The sequence below is a fragment of the Schistocerca cancellata genome, chromosome 1, assembly GCF_023864275.1.
Source record: "Schistocerca cancellata isolate TAMUIC-IGC-003103 chromosome 1, iqSchCanc2.1, whole genome shotgun sequence".
In the NCBI taxonomy this organism is placed as follows: Eukaryota; Metazoa; Arthropoda; class Insecta; order Orthoptera; family Acrididae; genus Schistocerca; species Schistocerca cancellata.
In genome coordinates this window covers 79,604,318-79,629,430 of record NC_064626.1, presented here as the reverse complement: position 1 = coordinate 79,629,430, position 25,113 = coordinate 79,604,318, and the positions used below count along the sequence as shown (strand labels likewise).

General features: G+C 40.8%; 1 protein-coding gene across 1 annotated transcript in view; it reads left to right on the top strand.

The window, feature by feature from the left end:
- LOC126165666 (gamma-butyrobetaine dioxygenase-like) overlaps positions 1 to 25,113 on the top strand; it is a 207,110-nt gene that overhangs the window by 164,928 nt on the left and 17,069 nt on the right. Inside the window, exons 6-7 of the mRNA XM_049920339.1 lie at positions 13,205 to 13,310; positions 13,419 to 13,621. Of these exons, the coding sequence (XP_049776296.1) occupies positions 13,205 to 13,310; positions 13,419 to 13,621 (309 nt within the window). The remainder of the gene's footprint in view (positions 1 to 13,204; positions 13,311 to 13,418; positions 13,622 to 25,113) is intronic.

Below are 25,113 nucleotides of genomic sequence, written 5' to 3'. Positions count from 1 at the left end.
GATCCCAAAATCCGATGCATCCACCATCAACAAAAGGGGCTTCCGGGGATCGAATGGCATAAGGCAAGTATTGGAAATCAACGCCAATTTCAACTGGCGAAAGGCGCGTTCGCATTCCGTCATCCAGACGAACGGAACACCTTTACGGCATAAGCGATGAAGCGGAGCTGAAATGGAAGAGGCATGGGGAACATATTTGTTATAGTTATTTATTTTTCCCAGCACACTCTGTAGCTGCTTCAAATTCTGCGGCGAAGGCAAGTCTTGTATGGCACGGAGGTGCTCTGGACAGGGATGTATGCCTTGGGCATTGAGTACATGTCCCAGATAGGGTAAGTCACAAGCAAAAAACACACATTTGTCCTTCCGCAAGCGAAGACCATTTTGTCGCAAGACCTGAAATAATGTTCTGAGATTGGCTAAATGCTCTTCTTCCATCTTTCCGGAGATCACAATATCGTCCAGATAGTTTGCTGCAGTAGGGACCGACGCACAAACAGTTTGTAGATATTGCTGAAACAATGCACACCCAAATGGCAGCCATTTGAATCGATACAAACCAAGATGCGTGTTAACCACCAAAACGCACTGGGATTCTTCGTCCACCGGTATTTGCAAGTACGCATCTGCTAGGTCCAACTTCGAAAAATATTTACCCGGGCATAGTTTGTCAAAAAGATCTTCCGGGCGGGGTAAAGGAAAAGTTGCAGTCACTAGTTGTAGATTCACTGTTGCCTTGAAGTCCACACAAAGTCTCAATTTTCCTGAAGGTTTTGGTAAAATTACTAAGGGTGATGCCCAGAGAGAAGCCTGCACACATACAATTACACCTTGTGATTCCAAATCGTGTAATGTGTTTGCGACCTCATCACGCAATGTGTGGGGAACATTGCGCGCTCTGAAAAATTTCGGTTTTGCATTTTACTTTCAGTTCCAAATGTGCTTTTTAGTTCTTAGCGCAACTGAGGCCCGGTGCAAAAATGTCTGCAAATTCTTCACAGAGACGAGAAGCACTGTCTGAAGGCACAGTCTGGTTCACTGATAGGACCTGATTTACTATGGACAAGTTAAACAACTCAAATAAATCGAAACCAAACATGTACACTGCAGAAGAAGAGCAAAGGACATAAAATGACACAAGTTTTGTTTGTCCCTTGTATGTTGCAAGAAGGCTGCACTGTCCTAACACAGGGATATGCTGACCGGAATAGCTAGTAAGCTTAACATTTGCAGCAGTTTGTAAGTGTCTTAATTGATCAATGAAACTGCAGCTCCGGTATCGAGCTGGAATGGTATCACTTTGCCGTTAATGTCCAAGTCCACAAAAAGTTTATTGTCCTGCTGACAACCAGAGCGACTGTCTCGTGCAACGTGAACTGTCACTGGTACAAAATCACTTGCGACTTGGCGGGAGTTCCTGCGATGTCGACGCACACTATTTGTGGGACGAACACAGTCACTGTTAGAGAGAGTGGCACTGGGCAGAGTGGCATGAACTATATGAATTTCCATGGGCGAAGTGTCGCGGGCCTGAGTATCCTTGGTTTGATTCTGATTCCAGCGCGAAGCAAAGGGCCTGGAATGGTTTTGAGCTTCCGATCTGAGCTTTTTCTGGCAAACACTTTGAACATGTCCTTTTTTATTACAGAAAAAGCAAATAGCTTGGCGTGACAGCAATTCTCACACGAATGTCTAGTAGCACACCACGGGCATGATTTTAGCACTGCGTTTGCTTGCCGGTGTGGTACACATGGCTGAGAGCCAGGCGGCTTTGGCGCGGCCGAGGGCGAGGACTGTTTACTGTTCCGTGCAGCTCGCCCGGCGGGCCGGTTAACCTGACACACGGGTGGCAAAGTTTCAGATGATTCCTGAGCAAAGTCAAGTGTGTCCTGCCGATCCAATATGTCCATCAATTGTTGAAGGGAGGGATTGACTAGTTTCAAAATCTGTTCCCGTATACGAACATCAGAAACATTCTGTGCAATTGCATCACGGACCATAGTATCTCAATAAGGGAATCCACATTGACACTCAAAAGCACAATCCCTAGTAAGGCCTTGCAAGGTTGCAACCCACTCGCTATTAGTCTGACCTGCCGTACGTTTTGTACGAAAGAAGGTATACCGTTTGGCAACTAGATTGACTGATTCTTTGAAATATGCATCTAATGCAGACAAAATTTCGTCGTAGGACAGAGTTGCTACGTCGCGTCGAGGAAATAATTTGACTATCACATGGTACGTGGTCACCCCGACGGAAGATAATAAAAAAGGCTGCCGCTCGTACCCTTTAATTCTGTAGGCGGCAAGATGGAATCCAAATTGCCGTGACCACTGTGTCCAGCTTTCCAGTGCAGCATCAAAAGGATGAAACGTAGGTGCAACTGCGTTAGCTGTGGAGTGGCAGCTGCCGCATCGTTTTGGATTGCACGTTGACCCTGGACGAGCTGTCCAAGGGCATCCAGTAAGGCCTGCGTCTGATGATTCTGTAAGCGATAAAATTCGGACAGTACATCTGGAGATGTTGGCGAAGCCATTACACAAGTAAATCAGGGCAGTATAGTTATGAACGGAGTGTGGCCTCGTCGCCAAATGTTGTGGGTTGGCAAGAGAGCCAACACCGGTATACTAGAGGAAGCCGAAAGCACGCGTTTTAGCTCACGCAGGCTGGCGTGAGGTCTGGAACAGAACAAGGAAATTAGACTTTAGCAAAAAATGTACGTAGCTGCTGGAATACTTAATCCATAATTGGTGAACGTCGCTCTTGACTGTACATTATTTACAATGTCAATAGTAACTGGTAATGGTGCCTTGCTAGGTCGTAGCAAATGACGTAGCTGAAGGCTATGCTAACTATCATCTTGGCAAATGAGAGTGTATTTTGTCAGTGAACCATCACTAGTAAAGTCGGCTGTACAACTGGGGCGAGTGCTAGGAAGTCTCTCTAGACCTGCCGTGTGGCGGCGCTCGGTCTGCAATCATTGATAGTGGCGACACGCGGGTCCGACGTATACTAATGGACCACGGCCGATTTAAAGGCTACCACCTAGCAAGTGTGGTGTCTGGCGGTGACACCACATTATGCTCATAAAATAAATTAGAGAGGTTTTATGGTATTTTAGGAGCACATTGCTTTCAAGCAGTTGTTGCAAAGCTCTTATATATAAGGTCCATTTTTTAATCTTCTTAACACTAGGAAGATTATAACTATTTTACAGAAATTTGTTAATTAACCTGCATATGCTCTTGTTCTCAATTATATTTAAGTATCGTTCATCATTGGTGTTGTAGCGTCTTGTTCCATAAGGTAGAAAGGGAATCAATAATAGTCCTCTTGCACACAGATGTAAACTAGTCCAACTACTGACGGATGCCAAACAGCGTGATTGAGAAAGACTGAGGGATTGAGTGAGTGAGTGAGTCCCTCCGATCAGCGGCGGCAGCCTAAATACATGCTTTTGAGAAGGCGTTTTCAGTGTGTTGCTTGTGCATGTGGCTCTGGCCTCTCTCATGGTAGGCGTGCTTGATCCAGCACCTACAGATCGATTTTTGCACTTCATCTTTGTCAACCAATGTGCTGGCAACAGTTTACACCAGTATCTTCCCCCTGCACCTGCACCCCCCACCCCCAATCCCCCTCCCCCGAAATGCTGCACCACTCTCATGTAGGGAGATTGTGAATGGCAACTGTGGGGGAGAGGCAGGACACTGGATGTAGAGATGAGCCAGGAGCTGTGAGTGTGTAGGACGGCATACCTTCAGCTATACCCTGCCATCTGGCTAGCAAGGCAACAGGAACATCCTCCCAAAAACTGCTGTTGGGGCATGCGTCCAGGCCTGAGGGCATGTCCTGGGGCGATGACAGTGATGGCGACGATGGGTCCACGTCCACTGGGTCAGCGAGTGGGGGCGAGGGGGGCCAGGGCGTATCAACCATCCGCTCCTCCTGGGATGCCCTGATGGCACCAGCCGGCGGCAGCAGAGGCTGTGTGGTCCTGTTAGGCCATGAATCTGGGGGAAGAAAATCAGCAGAATCACAGAGCAAATGACACACACAAATTTGATTCTGGTGCTGATGCTGCAAACCATCAGGACCAGCAGTGAAGTACATAAAAGAGCCAATGCGCTCCTGGATCACGCCTCTTTCCCAGTGACCACTGTTGCCATAAACCATGAAAAGAATGAGATCATCCAGTGAAAAGTGATATGAGAGAGAATACACTACAAAAAGTTGTTACGATAGTGTCAATAAAAATAAAAATATAAAAATACCAGAAAATAGAACACTCCCATCACTTAATATATCCAGCATGTATTCAAACATTCCAGTAACAGAGTGTATGGAAATCATTAAAGACAACTTTCTCAAATATATGAAAATCACCAAAGCAGAAGTTCAGAATTAGTAGAACTTATACAGTTAATCAGTTCCTACTATGACTTCTCATTTTAAAACAAAATTTATCTCCAAATGAAGGGGTAGAAATTGGGCTCGTGCCTTGCTGGTACATTAGATGATATTTTTGTTAACACTTCAGAAGAAAATTTTTTTATCAAGTTCACTCAAACAGCCAAAATATCCTGTATTACTATAGATCTGTCAATGACATTTAATCCTATTTGATAACACAATAGATGAGAGTAACATCATGTATTCATAATTCAACAGTTTGCATCCAAAAAGTAATTGCACTATGGAAAAAGAAAAAAAGTAAGAGCATAAACTTTTTGGATTTAAAAATTTCAAACAAAAAATCTGAACACATATACGATATTTTTCATAAAACAACAACAGACATAATTATCCACAACCAGTCATGCTACCTGAGAGCACACAAGCTTGCTTAGTTTCATTCCATGTTACATACACTAAACAACTTACTACCGAATTAGAAAAAAATTGAGAAAGAACTAGATCTTCTCCGAAATGTAGCTATAAGTAATGGTTATTCTAAAAACTTAGTAGACACATTATTCAAAAAGAAAACCAATCAAACACTTGTCAATCCCATAGATGAAGTAACTTTAACCAGAGACACAAACAAACCACAGAAAAATAAAGTCCTTATATGGCCATAGCTAGGTATTATTTCTGCCAAAGTTACTCAATGTTTCAAGAATACCAAATTATACACCAGCTACAGAAGCACTAATTCTACAATGATTATTGAGACACATACAAGAACCATTTTTGCAATTGGTAATCTACAAAATTAACTGTGAAGAATGCCCAAAATTTCATATTGGACAAACAAGAAGAAAGGTTGGTACACAATTTAAAGAATACATGACAATAAATGACAGCAACCCATCCACATTTGTGGTGCACTTAAGACACCAACCACAAAGTATCTAATATAAATGGACCACTTCAAATATTACGTAAGTTACAGAAAGGAAACATCATGGATGTAATGGAAGAAATTGAAATTTACATCCATCTAAAAGGTCAGTCAGTCAAAGTTTTAAATGGGCAAAAAGATCTGATGGTTGGGAATTTCCTAGACAACTTTTTGCCAGTTCTACGATGAAGCATTACAGAACTATACAGTGTAAAACAACTGCTACACTCATTAATAAATACGACTAATACAAAACGTCATGTAGTCATAAAGCAGTTTTTACTCGACTCTCATAGTTTTCAGTAATGTTTCATTAGAGTATTGTGATGGATTTTATATGTAAGATCTTTGTACCAACTATTCAAAAATGACATGCTCCCACAGTAAAAGAACTAATATTTATAACTTATTTTAAAGAATTGACATATAGTCATATTTGCACCAGTGATGAACAATAATCAAATATAATTGAGAATAAAAGCATGTGCAGGTTAATTAACAAATTTCTGTGAAATAATTATGATGTTCCTAGTCTTAAGGAGGTTAAAACATGGGCCTTACATATGAGAGCTTTGCAACAAGTGCTCCTAAAATAGTGTAAAACCTCTCTAATTTATTTTATGAGCATAACATGGAATCATAGGGGTAATGACATACATGGCATAATTTACTACTAAAAAGTCATGAATAAGGTAAGTTATAATGCACCTAACATATCTATAAATATGACTTGTTCCTAAATAAAAATCACAAGTGTCACTAATATATCCAATGTATAATGCTTCTGTTTTAGATAATTGAAAATTACCTAAGGCCAAAATTGTTCAATCGTACATGAAATGAAGAGAATGGCTGCTGAAGGCATCACAAAATCATTCAAAAATTCATTGCATCTGCATACCCTATCACACTGAAAATTATCAAGAATTATATTCACTTAAGTATTCCATAATACATCAAGCAGCTGTTAAATTCAAGGTGAGAGTTTCAACAAATGTAAAGAATAGACTGGGTTGAACTGAACAAAACTAGATGAGAATGTCTTCAAGAGGATATTAAATGAAATGATCATATATGGCATTGTTGGCCTGGAGGCCCCACCCAGGGCCAGTTTTCAGGTCTTATTTCATGTGATGCCACATTGGGCAACTTGTGTGTCAATGAGGATGAGATGATGATGATGACAATAAAACACTAGAAATTAAATAACAGAAACAATTTTCAACAATAAGAGTACAAAGAAAGTTAATGTGGCAGATGGTACAGCAACCAACAAGTGATAGACAATTGTAGAAACAATCCAATGTTTTGCACACTCCAAAAGGTGAATCAGAAACAATTGTGAGTGAAAATGAAAGTAATGAACTAAAAGTGAAGCCATATGAACAATATGAAGCCATTCACAATATTAAGAAAGGAAAGGTGCCTGAGGATGATGGCATTTCAATAGAAATTGTTAAAGCTGATGGCAAAGTGATGCAAAAGGAACTTGCAAAATTATTTACAGAATCACTACTAAGAAAAAAATTAACTGAAACTCGAAAAATTATGTAACTATTCCACTTCACAAGAAAGTAACAGAGAAAAAAATGTCATCCGCTTTTTCATCTTCACTAAAATTATAAGTAATTGTTTTGTAGGAAAGTTCTTGTATATTACATGGTGCCAGTTATACTAACTGTGCCGATGCTGTTTTGTGGCAAGTAGACTGATTGTGGTGGAGGTAGTGTCATGTGGGATGGGTAGAGGGAGAGGCAGATGACAGGCACAGAGAGGGACTGGGTGTAGGAGGCTAGCGGCTTGGAGGGAGGCGGCCGGTTTGGCGGCTAGGAGTGCAGGAGGGAGTCTTAGCTGTTATATGAGCCGTCAGGACTGTAACAGCCAGTGGGAAATGGCACACGCTGAAAGTGAGATTGGAACATGAATTGTGAGAGGACAGAGGAAGGGAAAATGGTGGGTGGAGGGTGCGGGGACAGGTTGTGAAGCAGCCAATGAAATTGAGCAGGTTGTGCTCAGTTGTTGTGCCACCAGGTGGTCAACTTTGTTCTCAACATTGGTCAACAGAATGACCACACAGTGGCACATATGCAGCTGTGCACAGCCTGCTCAATTTCAATGGCTGCTTCACAACCAGAACCATCTGGCTTCTTACCACCAGATTCTCTGAACTGTTGAGATGGAAGTTATCCTTACAACACATCCTCTGCTTCTGTAATTGTCCTCACCCCAGGCCCAAGTGGCGGACTTCCCTGCACCCTCCATCCAACAGTTCTCCCTCCATCTGTCCTGAACCCCCCTCCCAATTCCTGTCCCCCCATCACCTTCAGCATGTGTCACTTCCCACCACCCTCTACAGTCGTGCCAGCCCATACACCTGCCACCTCCCCTCCCGCATCCCTAGTTGGCAAACTGGCCACCTACTTCCAAGTCACTGGCCACCCACCTCTAGCCCCCTCTGTGCTTCCCACTTCCCTCTGCCCACCCTACCTGATGCTACCCCACCGCAACCAGTCCACCTGCCACAAAATAGCACTGGCATGATTAATGTAGCTGGCACCACATGGGGGATAGGCATGTGCAGGCATGTACAGGCATGTGTGAGTGTTTATGTATTTTATTCTAGCTTGTCAAAGGATAATTCCATAAGCTAGCAAGTTTTCTTTCTTTTATGTATGCCTATTAGCAACTCAACGCTTCTGCTTTTAGGCACGTGGTCCCTTTTAATCCTAAAGTATTTACATTACAAGTAATAGCATAAAAAACATTGGATTTTTATCACTCAACATCCTGCCTGTAGGAATTGGTGTAAGACAATGGACCATTTACAGATTGGGAAGGGAACTATATAAATGATCAATGAGTATGGATTACTTCTTTGCCTGTAGTTATAGATTTTGAGGAAGCTTCTGACTCAGTATCAACAAAATCTGAATCAACAGCCCTCAAGAAACAAGGAATTTATTCTCTCTGTTTTAGTATTCCAAAGAATATATGCAATAATGGTGCTTCTGTTACATTACATCTGCATAATGGGAAATTCTGAACTGAAAGAGAAGTCATGCAGGAAGATTCTACACCAACTGCACTATTCTTAGCAGCTTTAGAGGAAGATTTCTGATCATTAAACTAACAAAATTTAGACAAAATATATCATGCTAACTTTGTTGTTGATTTTGCACTATTTGCTGCTTGTGCAGACAAAGTTCAATAGTATATGAAAAAACTTAATAGAGCAAGATTGAAGTAGGCTTGAAAATCAATTATAATAAGACTGTGATGATGTTCAGTGAATATTTCAAACAGAAAATAATAAAAACTGACAATGAAGTCATGAAACCACTTGATAAATTTTTGTACGTAGAGAAGTGGAAGGCAATGTCTGGTTGGACAGGAAAAGTAAACAGAACATTAAAAATTTCATTTCTGGTCGACAGCAATGAGACATGAAATTCTATTGCAAAAGCCATTCAAAAATTAAGGGTTACTCTCCGTACAATGGAGAGATGCTTGATAGGAGTTACTAGATGAGGCAAAAAAAGAAACAAATGCATCAGGGAAAAGACTTGAGGGAGAGGTGTAATTCTTACAACTGCAGTGAAATGGCTGCAGGTAGTGCATGTAATGAGGTGAACCAACAAGACCAATGGTGGTCCAAGGAAGTTGAATGCTGGATTGAAGGAGGTGGATGGAAAGGTAATTAAAGGTGCATGAATGACATTAGAGAAATTGCTGGGGCAACATGGATGTTTGTAGCTGAAGGCTGTAATACACAGAAAAGACTAAACGAAGCCTTTAAAAATCAGTGTATGTCAAACAAGTGGTTGATGGTGACTATTTTCTTTTTAAAATACGACCAAGAATATGAAATTACCACCATCATATTGTTTACGTCCTCTGAAATATGTTTGGTCAAAAACAATGGGTAATATCATAGTTTCCACTTTATCCAGTAACTTTTATGCCATAGATTATTTATGTTCCATCACGGACTTCCCAGTGCCATATTCATAAAATATGTGACTAATGGGAAGTGTAGCTTATTTGATGCAAAGAATTGGAAATGTTTTAGAGGTACCATCATGAGATAATATGGATTGACACTTCAGTTAGTACTTACCGTATTTACTCGAATCTAAGCCGCACTCGAATCTAAGCCGCACCTGAAAAATGAGACTCGAAATAAAGGAAAAAAAAATTTCCCGAATCTAAGCCGCACCTGAAATTTGAGACTCGAAATTCAAGGGGAGAGAAAAGTTTTAGGCCGCATCTCCAAATCGAAACAAAGTTGGTCCATTGTAATATGATAGACAATTTAGGTCGAATGAATGACGATACAGCTACAGTAGTTTGGTTCGAGTTGTAAGCTTAGCAGTTAAGCTTTACCACGTAGCCATTGCTATGCGTCAGGCACTCCGTCCGTATTTATACAGATACCCTTCCTTTCTCACGTGCTTCGTCTGGTTTGAATCGATTGCTTATTTTGCTTTGATCTGATAAATGCCGTTTTCTTTGTTATAGGTGTTTGCGTCACTCTTAAGCTGAAAATGCATTACTGCACTGTGTCATGCATTGTTTGTCGCATTCTGATAGTGCGTGTTTACGGCCAGTCGCAGCTCGCGGCATGGCTTGCTTTTGTGCGCGCTACCGCCGCATACAATTAAAAAAAAAAAAAGAAAAAAAAAAAAAAAAAAGAGAGAGAGAGAGAGAGAGAGAGAGAGATAGAGAGAGAGAGAGAGAGAGAGAGAGGAATCGTCTCATTAGCGAAACAATGGCAAGAGACTGCTATTTGTTGTTACTTACACTGCTGCTTTCTTTGATAATGATCAACAAGAATCAAATAATAGACTGCGTATGATAGAACATGTTCTGAAGGAGAGCTTGTGAAAATTTTTCTCCGTTTGAAAATCTTTGCGGCCGGTTCTTTATTACATCAAATTCTGCACAGAAATTACAGTCATCTTAGATTTAAAAATCTAGTCACTTGCTGTGCTTCATTTCTGACTGTATCACTATTAGACATAAGAATAATACGAATATAAACATGACATGATATGTATATTCTTCCACGTTTGCTGTTGTCTCACTCTATAGTTTTGTAGTTTATTAGGCAGACAGGATTTAAATGAGATAGCAGCAAACACGAAAGAATACATGGCAAAATGTTTATATTCGTATTATTCTTATGGTGAAGAGAATACTGCATGTGATTCACAATTCATCAGGTTCCTATTAGCAACCATCTCTTCTCACAGGTAGGAAAAAATTCAGAACGTAGAGTTGGCCATATTGACAAACATCCCAAACAGTCTTGCCAGTCAGATTTTCTTAGTACACTGAAACTGTGCTACATTCGAAGATGAACAATACGGAATTTGTATTTACTTCGTTGGATAATGTATGAAAATGCAGTGGTCGAAACTCGTGGCGGAGAAAAAAGAAATCTCGTCTTCCACTTTTTTAAAAAAAAATTATTTACTGAAGCAGAGGTTTTGGCGCCAGTATTTATCTTTGTGCCTACAAAGTATGCTTGGGTAGGGCTACATGTATTCGCCAGCAGAAGTTAGTTGTGGCGGCACGTACGAACTAGAGTTGGGCAACACGATTCTTTTTCCTGATTCGATTCCTACGATTCAATCTCACATTGCGAATCAATTCCTACGATTCGTTCACGATTCTTTCACGATTCATTCTAGTCTGCGATGGCACGATTCTTACGGAATGCAAAAAGTTCTACATCTTACTCACAGATGGCAGGACAGGTCTAAAATTGTCAAAGGGGTTAGAATCGAACTGATAAGATATGCCAGAAATAGTTTATTTATGAGTAAACATGCATATGACGTTACAAGTGCGATTCTCGATTTATACGTGTAATGCCTTAATTGTTGAAAGGTCACGTTTGATTTGATTGCATCTATTGTTTTATTTCAGTATGCCAGGAGAGAGGAGTCGATTTGTGCGGAAGGTGGTGCAAAATTACGTGGTATGCCAGTTTGGTTGTGTGGCTTGAATGCGCCTAACTGCAGACGTCTGTTTTATAATAACAAAATCTAGCAGTGAGGCAGACGTGGTTTGGCTCATATCATTCTAAGTTTTCCTGTGCTAAGATGTCTTTCCAAGTCCACATCACCCTTGTAATTCATAACGCAGCTGACAGCCCTCCCACACAGGAAATTTAGCTTAACTTTCATTTCTTCTAAATACAAAGCATAGGTATTTGGCTTTTAATTTGTCTGAGAACTTGCCGCCGTCACTACTGTTTACGTGAGAAGACGACATACTTCTACACAATAGGATTCAGTCGTATACGTCGACATTACTTCACTAAAATTTAATATGAATGTGAACAGGATAACATTTTAAAACTCGAACTGGAAATTATTACTTAAAAAGCTTTAGTTTAAAGACGGTATGTAGGCTCTGTAATATTGGTCTAGTGCAACAGCCATTTAGTGGCGGGACTGGTGGAACTAACAGAATTAGCAAATTAGCAGTGAAGTAATGTCGCTGTATACGATTGTGTCCTACACTTTAGAAGTATGTCGTCTTCTCACGTAAATAGTAGTGGCAGAAGCAAGTTCTCAGACAAATTAAAAGCAAAATACCTATGCTTTGTATTTCGACGAAACAAAAGTTAAGCTAAATTTGCAGTGTGTGAGGGCTGACAGTTGCTTTATTGTGAAATATAAGGTGCTGTGGAATTGGAAAGAGCACAGAAAAACGTAGGATGATACGAATCCGCGTATGTGCACTATATAGGGACAGTAAATGGGAAATGCCTTTATGCTCGTTCCCATCAGCCACCGCCAAGTGTCAGCTTGGTTTTCATGTCGAGTAATATTACGGCCCACGAACTTCGTTTGTTCCTTCCGAGCTTCCTTTGTTCACACGCATCCTCCACTTGACTGCCATCTGGCGGTCGTAATCATTCGGCACGACTCGGCATGATTCCGGAAGATGCCTTCGAAGCATAGCGTACTAAGAATCGATGAATCGTTGGAACTTGGAATCATCACGACTTGGAAACGTGGAATCGTTCTTACGATTCTTTTGAACGACGATTCGTCCGTATCACGATTCGATTCTTACGATTCTTTATTTAGAGTCGTTCAAATGAACGACTCATTCACGAATCACCACAACTCTAGTACGAACATTTTTCATAACTTCCGCTAGCTTTGCACTCGATTCTAAGCTGCAGGCGGTTTTTTGGATTACGAAAACCGGAAAAAAAGTGCGGCTTAGATTCGAGTAAATACAGTAAGTTTCATTATTAAGCTAAATAACTAATGCTCAATATCTGATCAGTTCTAAAATTCTTTTCTGGTGCTAGATAGATCTCTAATCCTGAAAAAGAAATTTTGTGTGACAAACACCAGGTTGCACTGCAGTTCTACCTCCACATTATACTGCCTATAAGAGGCTAAGCGATACGGTTAATACATGGAGAAAGACAAGAAACACCCTCTTCGGTTGGATTGTAGCTAGTAATGGACTTCAGATTTAAACTGTTCTACCAACATTAGTTTGTGTAATCTCTACTGCAAAGATACTGAAAACCACAGCATACTATATGTGAATTTAGTATGAATTAGGATAAACTGCTTATCACAACATAGATGAGGTGTTGAGCAGCAGACATGCACATTTAAAAGCAGATTAAGCTATCAGACAAAGTCCTTAAGATTTAGAAAAACTTCAGATTTAGAAAAACACACACCCAGAGTCATACACACATTTACACCTTCCAGGTAACTTTTTTCCTTGACTCATACAAACAAAAACAATATTGGATTAACCCATTAATGTACTTGTTGGTCTTTATGATGACTGATAATCTGAGTCTATCTTCTCTTCTTGCAGAGAGACATTTGAAGTAAAACACAAACCAGGCACAACAAATTCTGCATATCTCAATACACCACTACAAATGCATACTGACCTGCCATACTACGAATACAAACCAGGGGTAATTATTCCTTTGTACAACCTATAAATTCATTGTGTGTATAATTCAATTTTCTACTTCATTGTATAGTGCTGCAAGCAAAGGTCATTGAAAACATTACTGTTTCAGTTGAATCTACTCCACTGTCTGGTACAGACAGATGGACCTGGTGGAGAAAATCTAATAACAGATGGATTTTATGTTGGTAACCATATGAAGAAGCATAATCCAGATTTCTACAAACTTCTTTCTACAGTTCCTGTAGAATGGCTGGATATAGGTGAAGAGGATGGGATTAAATTTCACACACTGTATAGGGCACCAGTGATTTGGTGAGAAGAAAATCCAGTTATATAATAAACTACTCATTTTTGAAAATTTACCATAAAGAAAATATATTTAGAGGTTTTGAAAAATTGTTTTGTTAATGCTGTGATTAGCATTGTGTTTGCATCAGGAGAAACTCTTATACACATCATATTCTTTTTAAAATACCAACTTAATATGTGAAAGATATGCTGCTGCTTTTACAGATTTACTACTCATGTGCTGTTTACCTTTTCACAACAGGAACAGAACCAGTCACAACATATAACAGTTAAATATACAGTATCTTGAGCTAAGTCAAGAGACACAAAGTACTCAGCATAAGTTAAAAATAATAAGAGAATGTAACAACTGAATTTGTCACCAAGAGGAAATGAGTGATATACTATTAGTGTCAAAGCAAAATTAGATTTTTTAAGTTGGTGTATGAAGCCTCAGGTCAGATATTACATTTGTTATGCTTCTGTTTCTCTACCACTTAAGCTCCCAAATGACTCAGTAATCTCATGGGAATTGGTAGTGGTAGGAATGTGCCTAGTACAAGCTTTTTATATCAAACAAAAATTCAGTTGAGGAAAGTAATAAATTATGAGACAGTATTGCTCACCAGTACTTTAAGCTATGAGAAAGTAGCCATTGAGTTCAGTAGCCAATGATTTCAATGTGTTATCACTCTTACCACAGCTGTTTTTGTTTGTTTCCTATTTAACAATGTTCCAAATCATTTTCACTTTTGTAGTAATGTGTTTTACTTTTTTAGATAAGAGATGTTACAATACTGATGGTAATGACATTTCGTATACTGACTTCAGCTTGTCTCAGTGGCGCATGACACTTATTGGCACACCTCACCTCCTCCCTTGGCGCCCAGGGCACAACACTTTATTGCTCTCTCCCCCCTCCCAATCCTCCCTTCTTCAAGGCCCAGGATATGAGACTACACTTCACTGATGCATCCCTCCCCCTCCAGAAACACATGTAGTAATATAGTATACAGAATTTTCTCTAATAATAACATATTTTCTGTAAAAAATCTTGTTTGTCTTGAAGACTATTTGGCACCCCTCTGCTGCACTTAGGGCACGATAGACCCACTTGCCTCCCCACCCCCTCCCCCCCATCCCCTCGCTACGCCACTAGCTCATCCTCTGAATTAGGTACAGACCTCTCTTCCCAGCACAGGTTACTTTTCTTTACATCTGTTCACATTTTTTTCTTGTTTAAGTGGAAAGCAAGACTGATATGCTGCAAGAATATGTTAAAGAAAAAGAAAAATTTTTCATACAAACTGCTTGATAAATCTCTTTTCAGCAGTCCTGTCATAATTTTTTGATAAACATCATTATAATGTCATTGTTTATGATTCTGCAATACAATACTTATCTGGGTTAGATAGAGCAGCAATCAGTCATGGAATTAAGTTGCTTTAATATGACATTTACAGTCACAACGCAGATCAGATTTCGACCTGTGTCAGGTCATCAGGTCGAAATCCGATCTGTGTTGTGACTGTAAATGTCATATTAAAGCAACTTAATTCCACGACTGATTGCTACTCTATCTAACCCAATATAACCACAGTCGTTGTGTGCACCCACCCCATGGAGGGCAACCTGATGACAGTACTTATCTTCTACTATCAAAACAAAGTTGGTCAGCATATTTTACTGTCAGTATTTGACAATCAGTGTCTGTTGAACTGTGTCTTTCAATCCTCATTGAGAACTTTGCTGTGGAAAAATAATCCAGTGCTGTACATCAACTACTCTACTTTTCTTCAGTCATTGCTCTATGACAGAAAATAAACATCATGAAAAGGATGGATTGGTACTCACGAATAGAAGAGGTGTTGAGTGGCACACAGGCACATTGAAAAAAGACTGTTTGGTATTATTAGCTATCAAAGTCCTTCATCAGATGTATACAACACAAAACACTCACACATTCACACTGTCATCTCCAGATATGTTTTGATATTGTTATTCCAGCCTGAATTTTCTGTTATTAGAAAATAAACGTGCCCTCCATGTACCATTCCTGTAGGAATTGTGAAATCGAGGTTGGACTAATTATGACATACAAAGAAGCATTTAAGTAGTCATTCTTTTAGCAGTTCATAAGCAACTGGAATGGGAAGAAACCCTAACCATTTTCTCTGACATGCACTTCACAGAGATTTGTGAAGTATGTATGTAGATGTAGATGACAAATATGGTTTTTGGGTGGAGCTTGCATAATATTTTTAATACTGCCTCTAGTTGCTTTACGAAGCTTAAGAAGTTTCCCTACAAGATGTTGGTACCAATAAGTTGGGTGTTTCTGGATCCAATAGTGTGGCAGAGCATTCAAAGCACTGTTCAACATGATATGTTTGGGGCATTCCATTTTTTGTATATATAGCCTCTCCCCCTTCCTTCTTGCTGATTTAATAGTAATATGAAATTAGCCTAAGTCTGTCAAGAGGTATATATTCAATTTCAGTGATTTACATGTGATGTTCTGTTAAGCACAACACATTCTACCAACTTTCAGTCTGCACTTTCATTCTCATGTATGGGTAATAGAAGTTTGTGGCAGCATGGGCTACCAACACTGACAGTCATCACTAGTATCAACACAAAAAAATTATTAACTATCTCTTTGGAACTCATTGACTTTGTTGTGCTGCCTCCAATTTTGAATATCATTCACACTCACTGCTACCTGAATTCCTACATTGGTGACTCAAGACAGCATTATTTTTTTTTTTGGCCTTTCACCAGTTTGGGCGGCATGTCCCTAGGATTACACAGAGCACCAAACTGTATGCAACCCATTAAGTCCGAAAATGCAAAAGTGAGAAGCAACCAGTTTCCGTGAGTATTCTTGCATGCGCTAATGCCATGTGACAACATTCAGTGCAACCTTCCGCTGACCCGACTGAATTTTCTTTGATGGAAGAACAGCAGATGTTGCAGTGGAACATGGATAGTTTTTGGTATATTAACAATGTTACATTCCCTGTGGGTGATCTGTAACTCTACTATGTTTGATATCAGTAGATTTATTTGATAAAATTTCTTGAGTCACCCTTTTTGATGTTTGCAAGGGTCAACCTACCACATTCCAGCAATCTTCAAAGGAATTTGTCTCCTTGTGTGTGGATGGGAGCTGAAGGAGGGCATTAACTGTCTTCCAAACTACTTGAATGACATAAACAACTGATTTTTAAACTTACTGTATTCACACTTTTTGTTACAGCATCATATTTCATAACCAAGTGAATTATTCACAGATCTCCTTAAACATGTGCATTTTGTGTAAAAGCTAACAAGAAGTGTCTCACTACATAAGCCAGTTCAACAGTCACTCATCACAGCATCCCTTGTAGCGTTGACACCGGGGAGCAAGCAGTCACTCACAGCAAGTGGACCCCCCAGGGGGCTTGCCACTCTTTAGCGGATTCGTGCTTGGCCACCACGGGACCCCAGCCTTTGCAGCATCTTTTCCCTTCCATGCTGCATGTCTGTCCTCTTGCTATTCTTTTCCCACTCCCTTGGGGAACATGTCTGGGGTGTTATTGGGAATGTTATGCATTGACATAAGAACAGTCTGACCACAGTTTTCAGTGGGAGATTTTCTCACAATGAGCCAATCATCTTCACAATCTGCCTCTACAAAATGTAAATGGAATGAGGTTAATGATTCAAAGACTCTTCCAGCTGCACTACTGTTCCTTATGGTTTCATGTAAATCCATTTATTATTCAGAAAGGCGTTGAGGCAATTGCTGATCTTGTGAAATTCTGCTCTCGTTTATGGAATGGCACTTTGCTTTTGGAGACTACTTCTGATTTTCAAGCACAACCACTGCTTGCTGCCTCACTCCTCCACGGCTATCATGCTCGTGTCGGGGCCCACAGAACTCTGAATTCTTCCTGTGGCATTATTTATACTAGGCTGCTCAACGGTCTGATCAAGGCTGAATTCTAATCATACCTCTCTGATTAGGGTGTCATTGCCATCCATCAGGTGATGAAAAAGGTAGATTCATCCCTAATGCCCACCCGCACTTTTTTTCTCACATTTGATAGAGTGGTGCTTCCATCCAAGATCAAAGCAAGCTATGAAATTATCACAGTCCGATCATACATTCTGATCCCAATGTCCTGCTACCAGTGTCATCGTTTCAACCAAACTAGAACGTCTTGTAAACACTCAGTCAAACGTGTCACCTGTGGTAGGGATGTGCATGAGGGCGGTTGTACACCTCCCTCTCCCTGCTGTATCAACTGTAATGGTGGCCAAGCCACCTCCTCTCAGGATTGTCCCATGTATCTTGATGAGCAGGCTGTCCAGGAGATCCAGATAAAGGAATAACTGCCTTACCCAGTCGCTCACAAGTTATTGTATAGTCGCAAACTTTGCGTTCTCTTGTCTGGCACGTATAGTTCTATTCTGCTACCTCTTCCTACATGAAGGACATGGCCAAGCAGATGTGTAACCTCAAATTCAGATCTGAGATTGTGAAATCACCCAGTGTCAAGGTAAGCTACACAACTGGTAGGCCAGAAAGGACAGAAATACTCCTGTGAAGACTTCCTATGTCTCTCCAGCCAACCAACAGGTGAGTCTTCCTCTGCTAACTGTAAAGGCTCAAAGAAGTCCAACAAAGGCAAACAGTCTTCTCTTTTGCCACCTAGAAGATCCTCTTTGACATTGTTGCCACGTGATACCTTAGCCTGGTTGGTCTCTGTGTCACCAGTGCCCACCAACCATTTTTCTGCATTGGACTCCAGAGACCAACAGTAACAAGGAAGCCGATGCTTCTGTGGACCTCATGGAGCAGGATCCTGCTGCTTCTGCACTCTGTAGCAGTGAGTCTTTGCAGGCTGTCATTCAGCAGCCACCAAGGTGACACCCCTTCATTTCTGCCTCATCATGACTCTCCTCCAATGGGACGTTTGCAGCTTTCAATCCCACAAAGAGGATTTATGGCTACTTTTAGCACCACAGTGTCCCCTTGTACTCTGCCTTCAGGAAACAAAATTACATCCTCAAGACTGCTTAGAGCTTTCACATTTCCTTCCGGTTTGTTTTGACCTTCCTCCTGAGGTCAGCATTCAATCTCATGGTGGCATCATTCTCCTCATATGGGACAATGTTCATAGTTATCCCATCTCCCTGACTACCCATCCTCAAGCCGTTGCAGTTCACCTTTTCTTTCCTCATCTGACTTTTTCCCTTTGTACCATTTATGTCCCTCTGTCATTCAAAGTCACAAAGGCAGACTTCCATCAGCTTATTGAGCAGGTACCTCCACCATTTCTGCTAGTCAGTGACTTTAATGCACATCATCCCCTTTGGGGTTCCCCAGAACCTCTCAGAGAGATGCCGTCTTGGCTGATCTTCTTAATCAGCTTAACCTCTTCTGCCTTAAAACTGGGGCACCCACATTCCTTTCTGATGCCTCACGCACCTCTTCCCGTTACACCTCTCCTTCTGCACTGCCCAGCTTGCCCATCATCTTGAGTTGTCCATTCTTGCTGACACCTACTCGAGTGACCATTTCCCATGTGCTATCCATTTGCTGACTCCTACCCTACCTCAGTGCACACCCAAATGGGAGCTTACTAAGGCTGACTAGTGGCTTTACTCCTCCCTGACGACCTACTAAGAACAAGATTTCCCCAGTTATGATGACCAGGTGGAATATCTGACCAACATTATTCTTACTGCTGCAGAGCATTCCATTCCTCACACTTCCTCTTTACCATGCCACATCCCAGTCCCTTGGTGGACTGAGGCCTGCTGCAACACCATTTGCGTGTACTGATGTGTTCTCCATGTTTTTAACTGCCACCCTATGATAGCAAACTGCATGCATTATAAACAGATGCGTGCAAAGTGTTGTTGCATTCTTCAGGATAGCAAAAAAGCTAGCTGGATTTCATGCACTAGTTCTTTTAACAGTTCCACCCCTTCCTCTGTCATGTGGGCCAAACTCCAACGACCCTGTGGGACCAATCCATTAGCCAATTTCTGGCCTGACAGTAGCAGACAATGCCATTGTCAACCCTACTGCTATCTCCAACACCTTGGGTCACAATTTTGTGGAAATTTAGAGCTCTTCCTACTATCTCCATGCCTTCCTTCATTGGAAACTAGTGGAGGAGGCTCGGGTGATACCGTTCTCTTCTCAGAATCGTGAGTGCTACAATGCTGCCTTTACTATGAGGGAGCTAGATCATTCTCTCCATTCATCCTGATCCTCCACCACAGGACCAGATGCTGTCCACATTCAGATGTTGCAGCACCTTTCACTTGTGGACAAGCCCTTTCTGTTTAATATGTACAATTGCATCTGGACAGAGAGCATGTTTCCTGGAAGGAAAGATGGTAAGGACAAAATCTTCCTTCTAGCTACCACCCCATCTCTCTCACCAGTTGTGTTTGCAAGCTGACAGAATGTATGATTCATGCCCAGCTGGCATCGTGCCTCAAGTCTCGCAATTCACTATCGACTGCACAGTGTGGATTTCGAGCATGCTGCTCTGCATTTGATCACCTCTTTACTTTGTCCACCCATATCGTGAATGGTATTCTGTGGAAATACCAGACTGTGGCCATTTTTTTTTATTTGGAGAAGGCCTACGACACCTGTTGGAGAACTGCTACTCTCTACACATGGAGCTTCCATGGGCACCTGACGCATTTCCTTCAGGAATGTTTAAAAGACCAATTTTTCAAGGTGCGTGTGGGTTCTACCTTGTCGGACACCTTTGTCCAGGAAACCGGTGTGCCTCAGGGCTCCATCCTGAGTGACGTCCTCTTTGGTATCACCATTAACCCTATAAGGATCTGTCTCCCACCTGGCATCTCTGGCTCCCTTTTCATTGATGATTTTGTCATCTATTGCAGTTCTCCACAGACCTGTATTCTTGAGCAGGGTCTTCAGCGGTGTCTCAGTTGTCTTTACTCATGGAACATCAACAATAGCTTTCATTTTTCCAATGACAAAACAGTTTGTATGAATTTGTGGTGGAGGAATTGGTTTCTTCCACCTTTTTTACATCTTGGGCCTGTTGCTCTTCCGTTCGTTGAAACTACAAAATTCCTGAGCATCATACTCGATAGGAAACACTCTTGGTCCTCCCATGTGTCTTACCTGGCAGCTATACGTGGTGTCTAAATGTCGTATGTGTCCTCAATGGTACTTCTTGGGGTGCAGATTGAACCACCCTCATCTGTTTGTACCGGTTCCTTGTCTGTTCGAAACTAGACTATGGGTGCTTTGTTTATGCATCTGCATGTCCATCCCTCTACACCGTCTCAGCACTATCCACAGTTGTAGCATCCATTTGGCCACTGGTGCCTTTTACACTAGCCCGGTTGAGAGTCTGTATGCTGAAGCTGCTGAACTACCACTGTCCTATAACCATGACTTTCTCCTCAGCAGGTATGCATGCCGTTTGTCTGCCATGCATGGCCACCCATCCTGTGCCTCCTTCTTCAATGATTCCTTTGACCACCAATATAGGGTGCATCTCTCTTTGTTATACCCTGGAGTCCGCTTTTGGTACTTGCTCCAGCACCTTAACTTCACCCTACCTGCAACAAGCCTGGTGGGTGTGAACCCTTCACCACCTTGGCTTCATGCAACGGCCCATGTTAACATTAGCCTTTATTTGCTTCCTAAGGACACTACTCCGGCCTCGCTCTATCACAGTAAGTTTCATGACCTTTGCACGGAACTGCGATAGTACCTTTACACAAACTGATGGCTCTCAGACTGACCGTGGTGTCGGGTGTGCCTTCATCATCGGTGCCACCATTTTTCAATATTGACTTCTGACACACTGCTCAGTACTTACAGCCCAGCTCTTTGCCCTGTATCAGGCCATGGAGTACATTCAGCAACACAGATTTTTCAATTGCGTCCTCTGCTCAGACTCTCTCAGCGCCCTTCAAAGTCTATGTGTGCTGTACACCACTCACCCCTTAGTGCAATGGGTCCAGGAAAAGTCACTTGCTCACTATTGGTGGAGCTACTGTGATGTTTATGTGGATTCCTGGTCATGTTGGTCTGGCAGGAAATGAGGCTGCTGATGCTGCTGCCAAGGCTGCAGTCCTCGTACTCAGCCCACTAGTTCCTACATTCCCTCCAGTGATCTGTGTGTTGCCATCTGTCAGGAGGTGGTGTCACTTTGGCATTGCCGTTGGTCCTCCCCATATGGGAATAAGCTCCACATTATAAAGCCTCTCCCAGTGGCTTGGACAACCTCCTCTCAGCCCTCCCGCTGGGAAGAGGTCATTTTCACTACGTTGTGTATAGGGCACTGCCTTTTAAGCCATCGTCATTTGTTAAGTGGCGCTCCCCCACCACTCTGTATACATTGCGCACAAGTTTTAACTGTCCGCCACTTCCTGACGGAATGCCCTTTTCTTAACCATTTATGTTCCCGCTTGTGTTTGCTGTCTGAGTTATCGGCCATTTCAGCAAATGACATGCGGGCTGCCAATCACGTTTTACTTCTCATCCGTCATAGCAATATGGCAAAGGCCAATTTTTAGTTCTGAACCTCTGTTTCTGTATAGTGTCTTTTGTAGCCCTTTCTCCATATTTCTGTTCTTAGCTGATGTCTCTTATGTCAATTGGGATTGATGTATAGTCATTTTTTATCTCCTCTCCGTCTTCGTGTTCTATACTTTTGACTTGGGCACGTTTGACCCCAGTTGTTATTGCGCCCTAAAACAAAATGACCAAACAACAGCAGGTGGAGACACCCACTTGCTGCCCTGTCTTGTGGATGTGGTGGGTTCACAATGTTCTCCCATCTACACATTCATAATAATATATCCCCAACCCCATCCCATGCCCTACGCTTACTTCATCTTTCGTTGTCATAGAATCCTGGAAGTGGGACATATCATTTCATAAAAATGTCTTGTCACACTTCATATCTGCCCACCAAGATGAAAGGTGTCATGAAAACCATTTTAATTAACTACTTACAACATCCTGCAATATGGCAATTTTATTTACCATAACACTATTTACAATTAATGTCTCATTTGGCCTGCTCAGACGTTTATTGCATAACTTAGAAAGTAGATGAGAGCTTAGCTCTTGTCTTTCAAATGCAATTCAATAACTTTCACTTCTGTCTTTATTAATCGGAGCCCTTTTTTGTATTTATCAGGTGCACTGCTTTTGATCACATAGTTTCATTTATGTCACAACATCCACAATATCAGTTACCACTTCTCAGTTTATATGACTGTAAACATTATCACATACATAGACTTTCCTTTTAAGACTGAACAAGAGTTCTGCTCTCCATTTCAACCATTACACCTTAAAATTACCTTTCACTGTAACTTTGGTCTGTTCATAAGTTCATATGCATAATATTTCACTCTGCCAAGAGACTATCTTTCTTATTAAGTCATCTCACTCTTAACATACCTGTAACTTTATGCCTACTGTTGGTTTAGCCAGTTATCTGTATATTTCCACTGTATCTGTCAAAACACCTTATGAAATCCTTTTGCCTTGACACCTTATATTGATGGCCATATACTGTGGCTCTCTTAAGCAAACTAGGTAGCCATTGCTACTTGACTGACTAAATGCTTAAATTTTTATGTACCCATTTAGCTATATGCTAATCTGTAAATTTCATCTGTGGTTGCTAAATGCAAATCCCAGACACTTGTAAAGTCAATGCTGCTGTCCTCCTTTGACACTAGCCACGTAAGTCTCTTCACATTGTTCTAGTTTGGAGAACCCTTCATGAATGAGAACAATTACTTCCTTCTACACCACTTTCTATGGATAGGTACTTCTTAATTACCTTTCAATTTAAGATGCCAGTGTTCCTTTACAAATCTACTTCCCCTAATAAGTGTCAGGTCATTCCTTCTGTGGATTCACCTGACCTGAGTACTCTCCAACACAGTCATTATATCGAGTGCATGGCATCAGAAACACTCACCAATGTACAAAGCATCCTACCATTTTTCCCTATTCATTCAAATGAAGATGTTGCTCCTTAGCCTTTCAGCTATTCGTGGTCACTATACACTTGCATTCCGATGCCCCTCTAAATTCGCATACATGCTGACATTTCGTTTCATTTGGTATCCCAGTGCTGGTATTACAAAGAGTTTATTACTGATGTTACCATATTTCAGACCACTTATCATTGTAGGGGAGTGCAGTAACATCTGTAAAATCTTCACTACTAAATTCTACATTAAAATATTGTTGCTCTTATTCTAGATTCTTTAACCTCTACTAGCAGGAACATATAATCTCTTTCTAAAACTTTAAGGAGTAAATATCTACAAATCTTAATCTTTTATCCCTTCACATTCATAACCCATATTATAAAAGTACCCACAACCGACTACTCTTTGCCTAATTTCATTGCTTCAGTGATCAAACAATTGATATGCTAAGCTGTATCTTCTTGCATACATGTTTGCATCTCATGATCTTTTTCAGGGAGTGGTTTCCCTTCCTCATACCTTCATTCAATTGATGTTGCTAACATGTTTTCTGAACAACAATATAAATGAATGCCAGTATGACATTTACCTCCTTTAGTACTCATTTAATATACAACCCTGATGAAGTGATTGTAAAATACATTACACAGTTGGACCATTTTGCCTGTGAGAACTTGGTTTGACTTTAATCATATGCTCTGTTATGTGAAGCCAATGACTCTGTTTAACAGCTAAAGTTTCTGTTGCTACAGTTAAAAACATAACAACACTTCTTACATTATGTAAATATTTAAACTCTGTTAACTTTCTTCTTTCTTCTAATGGCAATAAATAAATAAATGTGTGCACAAGACTTACTTCACTGCGGGTAAGTAATGAAAATAAATAAAATCATAAAAATCCAACTTACAGCTTTAAAATCAAAACCTTCAGTTTAATGACTGTTTAACTTAAGGTACATTGCATCCATAATGATTTTTGGGTGCCGTAAACACAATATTCGATAGCCTCTTCCAGGGCCAGGAGAATTCACACACTTTAAGTCTCTTCCTGCTTCTCTGCTAAACCATTCACTTCTTACAGGTTTGTACATCTCACCTGCATAGTGTAAAATGCGAGTCACTTCACATATCTATTACTAATAAATTTCATTCTCCCAACCAACAGTAGTTCACATAGCAACTTAATAAATACACATACATAGGTTAAAGCTTCTTTTAAATACTCATTGACATTTACAGTTGTTACTACAAAATTGAAATCCAGTGCACATATGAATATCTCTACTGGCAAGCATACTCTCACACCTATCAGTGAACTCCAGTCTCAAATCTTCATCTGCGTGTTCATTATGACTTAAATTTTTGTCATATTGAGGTTTATGATCATTGTACACTTCAGTAAGCTCACTTGGACATCTAAATTCCCTCTTAAGGGCTCCATTGAACTGAGGCAATATCTTAAAATTGTTCTGGTATTTGGAATCTCATTCCAATTCTTCCCAC